At 39.7% G+C, this 7,601-nt stretch overlaps 2 protein-coding genes across 2 annotated transcripts; one reads left to right on the forward strand and one right to left on the reverse strand.

Moving 5' to 3' along the window:
- Positions 1-333: 333 nt before the first annotated feature.
- LOC119775959 (zinc finger protein Pegasus-like) lies at positions 334-3,264 on the forward strand. Its single transcript, XM_038274130.1, has 3 exons — positions 334-886; positions 978-1,166; positions 1,674-3,264. Exons 1-3 carry the CDS (start codon positions 652-654, stop codon positions 2,579-2,581), a joined length of 1,332 nt encoding a protein of 443 aa, XP_038130058.1. The 5' UTR covers positions 334-651; the 3' UTR covers positions 2,582-3,264.
- A 215-nt stretch (positions 3,265-3,479) lies between these two features.
- On the reverse strand, positions 3,480-6,279 carry LOC119775961 (L-seryl-tRNA(Sec) kinase-like). Its single transcript, XM_038274132.1, has 6 exons — positions 6,023-6,279; positions 5,502-5,748; positions 4,768-4,969; positions 4,594-4,669; positions 4,409-4,502; positions 3,480-4,315 (listed from the first exon to the last, which is right to left on the reverse strand). The coding sequence occupies exons 1-6, from the start codon at positions 6,257-6,259 to the stop codon at positions 4,092-4,094; spliced, it is 1,080 nt and encodes a 359-aa protein (XP_038130060.1). The 5' UTR covers positions 6,260-6,279; the 3' UTR covers positions 3,480-4,091.
- Between the last annotated feature and the right edge of the window lie 1,322 nt (positions 6,280-7,601).

A 7,601-nucleotide genomic window follows, 5' to 3' on the forward strand; every position in this document is an offset into this window, starting at 1 on the left:
TTCGTAAACATAAACGTTCTGATATATATTGATATTTTCTTTTAACCTTATTTTCTATTTACAAGCGAAGGCAACAATTCTGTTGACGTAGCAGTGCGGCGTCGTAAACCGTACGTCTGCCATATTATGTGTGGCGAAATTTCTTTGAAAACTACAGAAGTATGATTTAATAAAAGGGTTTCACATTATGTCAAAACTAAAGGAAAAGCTTTACGTTAAAAAGCAGCAAAGACAAAAAAAATATTGCTTTAAGAAAGAAAATACAGCATCAATGCATCTGTTTATGAAATAAAAGGCTTTAGTTCCTCCTACCATTTTACTTTCTTTTGAATAAACATTAAAAGCTATATGCAAATAATGTATGTGAACCTATTATGCTCGTTTTAAAAGGGTCGTGAAGGACGTGTTAGTAAACGTGTTTGTAATTGTTAATTAATAATATCTGCCACTCACAACATGGCGGTGACATTATCGTGCGAGCTTAGGAAATGCTATGGTAGCGCCGATACCTAGCAACCATGAGCCTTATTTCCTTGTGCCGAGCATTAGAAGCTGATACGTGAAATTGGATCACAGGTTAAGGTGTTATTTATGCCTAATTGTTATAGAACAAAGTCAGATAGATGATGAAACAGCCTGGGCATATCAGCTATGCTGCTAGTGATAACTAGTGGTGATTATAAGAGCAGCTGCAGCAGGTTTCCTTCTATGAATCTCTGGAAGTTCCTTCAGGTTGAACAGAAACATCCAAGCATGGAGGAGATCAAGACTGAACCTGTGGATTTTGTGAAAGAGTTTCAAGAGTACCTGACTCAGCAAACTCAGCATGTCAACATGATCTCGGGGTCAGTTTGTGGAGGAAAAGAAACAACGGAGCAGCTTCAAGGTAGTGAGTACCAGAATGCAAACGAGGGTTAATATGTGCTTCCCAAATATTTATATGTTAAAGTTATATCAGTACGTGTATTTGTCTGCAGTTGACCCCAGATGTGAGCAGAATGTCTCGGACCCCCCTTCAGTGGAGGTGAGCCTGCCTTTGGAGGATGGATCAGATCTGCAAGCAGATGGTCTGGAAAGAACCTGTGATGGGAAATACAAGTGCAGCTACTGCAGCTATGCCAACAAGGGCATGGCTCGTTTGATTGAGCACATCCGCATCCACACAGGTCGGAGCTCCTATTACATTTCAACACCCTAGATGTTTATAACAGAGCGATAACTTTGCAGTAAAGGCTGAATTGATTGGCATTACTTGTAAAGATAAAAAGCACTTCTGTGTTCATTAAGGTAAATGTTTTCAATTAAGAAAGACTTATTTGTTTTTTACTGACATATACTTTTAAAATGTGTTTTAAAAAGGATTAAAAAAATAGGCCCACAGCATCACGGATCCTAGAGCATACTTCACATTGCTCATGGTGTCCAACATTAATCACTCCTGTGTTTGTCCAAAGGCTCTCTGATAGGCAAAATATTCTGATCGGAGTAAAAAAACAACAACAACAACAACAAAAAAAAACACACTTTTACATATTACAAAGAAATTGTTAGGGCTACCAATAACTGTGCAGCCAGTGACTGTGTTATATGCTATTAATGAAGCCATTCTGCTCACTATTGAGTGTTATTACTTCTGTTGCCCAGTTAAGTGTGGATTTATTCCTTTCACACAGGTGAAAAGCCTCACCGCTGCCAGCTGTGCCCGTTTGCGTCTGCATACGAGCGCCATTTGGAGGCACACATGCGCTCCCACACTGGAGAAAAGCCCTATAAGTGTGACCTCTGCCCCTTCCGATGCAGCGACCGCAGCAACCTGTCACACCATCGCCGCCGCCGCCACAAGCTCCTGCCCACCAGGGTGGTACGTTCATCTTTCTCCAACAAGAGGATGCTGAGCCCTCTGCAGAAAAGGGCCGGCTCGCTGGGCTTCGGCCGTCGGCCTTTGATCAACCTCAATCCAGCCGTTGTGCCAAAGTCTGACAATTTGAATGACTTATCACATAAAATCCACCAGCTGAATGGCAGGGAATACAACCACCCTCCTAAGGTGGACAAGAATGAAGGTCAGAGCAGTGGTGCAAATGGCTGTAGAGATCCACTTGATCAGCTTTCTGCACTTGCAGGTCAGTCCACCAGCCCTGACCCTGAGTTTCAAAGTCCAGCATCCCCTGACAGGCAGTCCTTAAAGGACGAGAAACCGATCCTTGTGGATCAGGTGGTCTTGTGCTCAAACGGTGTGCAGACATCTCCACCTCGAGAGGAATCCCCAAGCTCATGTCACAGAAGCTGCAGTCATGTGTCTGGATGTGGCTTGGAGACCAACATCAACACGTTCTGTGGCAGCGTTAGCAACAGCCAAGCAAGCACTCCAACTCCTACTGCAAACGCTCCCAGCGAAGAAGACCAAATCCTCCACAGATGTCAGCATTGTGAAATCAGCTTTTCGGATAACATCATCTATACGATTCACATGGGCTGCCATGGTTACGAACATCCATTCCAATGCAACGTCTGTGGTCACATGTGCATGGACAAATACAATTTTGCATGTCATTTTGCCCGTGGACAACATAAAAAGTAATATAAGGACTCAGGCATCTATTACACTCGAAAGACGTGACAGCTCCATCGGTTATGATGATAAAATTTAGAAACATCAAGGGAAATCATTTGTTTTGGGTTTACTTTCTTTCAGCAAATGACCAACAAAATGTGATGCATCAGTTGAAAGATGCTCCTTTATACAAATCTTTGTTAGAAAAGGGGTTAATGACAGTGCCTGCTACTTTCCAGGTGTTTTTTTTTTTTTAAGTAGGAAGAAAGTCTTATTCTCCTTTTAACTTCATATTTATGCTCTAATTTGAGTTAATCCATTACATAAAAGAAAAGCCAACTTAATTAAGGTATGGATCGGTTGGTATGGCACTGCGATGTTAAAAGCCAAGATAAGTCGGTCAGCGTTAGGCGTGCATTTAATACTAGCACTAAGCATGCATGGGGTAGATACAGTATATCAAGCTTTCCAGTTTTACTTTTTTTTTTAAAAACTGTATTAAAAAAAAAAACACTTTTCTAGTCTCCACATGGTCTGCAGCATTGTTTGACTGCTGAAATATTTCATTTTGTGAAATGAACAAAATGCAGCAAAGTTTGAAATGCAAAGTTTTTTTTTTAATTGATTGAGTTTCTTTTTTTCTGATCAATATTTCACAATGAGAAAGCTGTTTCACGTTTAATTCTCTACAAAAAAAGACCAAAACAGTATTCACATTTTATTTTACATACAAAAAAAACGCCTTAAATAAAAATAAAACGGCCATTTTTTATTGCAGCATCAAACCATCATCCCTAAAATTAAGAATAATGCAACTTTAAATTGGTGCCAGGAATAAAAAATAAAAGGAAATAAAATCTCAGAAAGCTCACTAACAATTCATTTCAAATAAATTCAATTAAATAATTTTTAAATGGAGTCCACATCGTTCCATTTTCCTGCAACATAAATATGACTCAGAGAGGATCAGCTGAATTCGAATGAAGGAAATTGGTAACATAAGACTTAAGCAAAAGCAGAAGTGGCTGAACAGTGCTAGCAGTAAGGAAGGAGGTAGGAAAAAGGAAGTAGGATGCTTCCTACCTAAAGTTCATTAGTTATATAGACCTGTTGGGAGGACACATAGGCACAGTTCACCTCAGTTTAACAAAAATACATTCATTTTCTCAACATATTGTGTGTGACATATGCAAATGTTTATTTTATTCCTCATTTGGAGCGTTAGTCCTGGTTTTAAATCGTATCATCCATGTGCATATCTGTCCTGGGATAGTTTTTCTGCAAAATGTTAAGAAATAGGAGCTAGGAGCAGAGGCTACAATTTGCAGCCCTTGTCTTGTAGGTTTAGAAAATATACAAAAATTAGATAAAAAACAGTGGTTTGCAAAGAAATAAATTACTTCAACCTACATCATTTTTCAGTGGATTGTCACACTAACTTAAGAGAAAACATTTAGCAAAAATACAGTTTATTTTGATTTAAATATATAGAAGCATTACACATTCATTATAAACCTTTGAAATGGTGCTAGAAAAATTATGTTTTCTGGTTTCTCATTATGTTTAAGAGGATCTCATCCTTTTTGTCATGGAAATCCCTCCTCAGTGCTCTCTGCACCACCTGCTCCACACTGATGTCCTCCTCCTGAAGGAAAACCACCTCCTGCAGGAAGTGTTTCCGCAGGTCGTGAAGGAATGTCCCTTTGCATTCGTTCAGCCGAGCAGCCAGAACCCGCATATCTCCAGGAGGAACCTGATGTTCTACAAATAAAAGCAGAATCTTGTCATTTTTATGAACAGTGACAGAAAAAAATACATTTAGCTAATGTTTTTAAGGGAAAGGTCCCAGCTGACCTCTGGCAGCCTGCATGGCCTCTGATATCAGACGCCGGCAGGCCTGGTCCGCCTGATGGACCACGCTCTTGGCACATTTCAGACGATCAGCTTCCTGCAATATCCATAAAATAATTTTTTTGAAAATCCACATCATTTATTTTCAGCTTCCTGTTTTTCTCTTCATTTGAGAAACACACACGCACCTTTTTTTCAGAGTTATCTTCAGCTGGACTCAATGGATTGGTTAGTGCCGTCGAAATCAACTCAATTACTCTCTGGCTGGTATAAAGTCACAAAGGAAGATAAACCGGGAAAAAGTCTTCATTAAGCATCTTTGAACTAATTAGGGCCAAAAACACTTCATTCTGCTGTCTTACATGTCACATTTGGTCACATCATTTGTGGAGTCGAGCAAGATGCTTTGGGATTCCCACAGATTCCTTTGTGGGTTAGGAGATTCCAAACGCTTCTCCATCTCCATGATCACTTTAACGGGAATGGGTCCAGGCCTACTTTGGTTTCTCCTGATGCAGGTCTCTAAATCACACTGCAGAAACACCTGGCAGAAACCTAGAAAAACTGGAACCACAATTGACATGAGTTAAAATGCCTCCTCAAAATCCCCGTAGAGCATATTCTTTAGGAGAGACAGCAAACTCAATTTGTGGCAGTTTGTTGTGACACTTCCGGAGGCAGGTTGGGCTGCCACGGCGTAGTATGAGCACCTGCCACTAGGCTGCCTGATAAGCTCCCGCATTTACTGCCGCCCCAAAGTTAAAGATGTACTTTAACAAAGTTAAAGTGCATCTAAGTAGATTGTTGTTTTAATATTGTGATGTTATTGCTTAATAAACTGCATTAAACCTTTTACAGAGTTCATCTGCCTATCTGCCACGCAGTACTGATAGACTGTCACTCTAGTGGCAGGTCAGGCTGCCTGCGGCGTAGTACTGGCAGCTGCCACTATAGTGACAGTCTCTGCCACTAGAGAATGTCACCCTAGTAGCAGCTGCAAGTACTACGTTGTGGCAGCCCAACCTGCCACCAGAAGTGTCACTACACGCTGCCACAAATTGAGCTCGGCCTAGTTCTTTAGACAAAGACTTCGTACGTTTTCTTGCAAGTTGATACACTTCATATCTCATGCTTGGGTAGTAAAAGTTGTCATCTAACAGGAGAAGCAATGGCATCCCATCTCTATTTAACCCTTCAGGCTGAAGTAGAGTGCTAACACATTTTTGCCAGGCACTTCCATTGATAAGAGGGCTGCTCGGCATCTCCCCGAACACTTCAGGCCGCTCCAAAAACTGCTCGATGCACTGCAACACTGCTTGTCTGTGGGACTTCCAGTTAGAGTGCTAGAAAAGACCAACAGATTCCAAGATCATTGATTAAAATCCGCACATTTAGACAACTCGAAAGAATGCATATTTTTATTGCAGTTGTTTGTTGAAAAATAATAACCAAATTACAAAAAATAATGTTTATGGTAAAACAAAACAAAACAAAAAAACACTGAAAGTGTCCAAATTGTAAGTGCGCACCCGTAACAAACTCCTAGTTTAAATCCTGAATCTCCACTAAAGTTCAACCAACTATCCACGCTCCCATATATTTGATTTTAACACCAACCTCCTCCTCCATCTGTGTGTAATAAGCCTGCTCCTGGATTAGATCATCGTAGGAGACCACTGCCGCTCTCCAGCCGCACTCCGCAACGGTACCAAGAATCTTGCGGGACAGCGTTGACTTTCCCGCGGCAGGAAGCCCGCAGAGGACGCACAGACAGACAGGGGCCCCGGGGATCCTGCGAGGCATCACTGCGGCCATAGGATCCACTAGAAGCTGGCTGTAGAGGGCTAAAGACATCTATAGCAGGGGAAGCAGTCGGTTCTTCTTCTTCTTTTCTATTACTGCGGATCGTAAGCACCTATAAAGTGCATACCGCCACCTATTGTACACGAGTGTATAGCAACCTGGGCTCACAGTCCCCGTTCTTCTTCTTCTTGTTGCATTTATTGGCGGTTGGCAACAAACATTTAGTATCATTACTGCCATTTACTGGTGTGGAGTGTGGTTCGTGATGGGCGATGTACTAATAAACATATATAAATTCTGGGGGAAAAAATAGAATTTATATATATGTATATATATATATATATATATATATATATATATATCATACACACATTCACCCTCTTTATAATCAAATTCTAGGAAATAATTTAGTTTTCTTTAAAAATCAAAATAATTATTTGTATATGTATGTATATGTAAATTCTTCCTCAAAATGTCTAATAAATGTATCTTTTCCTTAATACAGTCAAACTCTCTCCTCATATATCTTCTCTCGCTTTCATATTCATGACATTCCAGTTACACGTCCCATTGTTTCATATTTTCCGAAGTAATCACATTTGCCAGTAGTATGCTTTTGAATGTTGAAAAGTGTATAATTAAGTCCTGTATGCCCAAATCCTAACCTTGTTATCACTCGTCCTATTTCGTCTTCCATTTCTTCTTTTTCCTACTATCTTCTGAACACATCCCTACATTCTATTTTTCATAAAGATAAATACATGCTTTATGGAATACATGCCCATTTCGTTACCCTCCAGCCCCAGTAATCCTTTCAGAATCCATTCATGGCCTGCCATTATATTATTTTGTTTAAATTTCATCCTTTATACTGTTTATTTCCGTCTACCTCCCTCACATTTATCAATATTTCTTTTTACCAGTTAAATATATAATTTAATTTAGATACGTATGACCTAATCTTAATCCAGTCATTATTATTTCTTCCCATCTATTTTTCTCACTAATATTTGTCACTAATATTGATTTTACAATATATTGTTATACAAACACATTTTTTTCTCCACATTATTCAACCCTTTTTGCCACATTTCTGTTTCTTTACTCTTAAATGATTTTCCTTCCCCTTTCAAATGGAATCGATATGGCTATTGCCCCATCTAAAGAGCTTTTAGCTTATTTCATTACCTTTAACTTCTCCCTGTTCTGGTTTTAAGGGTGTAACTTTGTGATACAAGTTGGTAGGGACACTCTATTTGTGGTGGCTGATGGACATGCAGTTAGGCGACCTGAAAGCTTCCATTAGGTACTTCTATGTATTTATTGAATGCCTTCCTGCTGCTGAAGACACAAGAGAACCAAAATACACTGATGTTGATATTTAGATCGTTAG

Source organism: Cyprinodon tularosa, unplaced genomic scaffold (assembly GCF_016077235.1).
Source record: "Cyprinodon tularosa strain WSP-4 unplaced genomic scaffold, ASM1607723v1 ctg90, whole genome shotgun sequence".
Classification (NCBI taxonomy): Eukaryota; Metazoa; Chordata; class Actinopteri; order Cyprinodontiformes; family Cyprinodontidae; genus Cyprinodon; species Cyprinodon tularosa.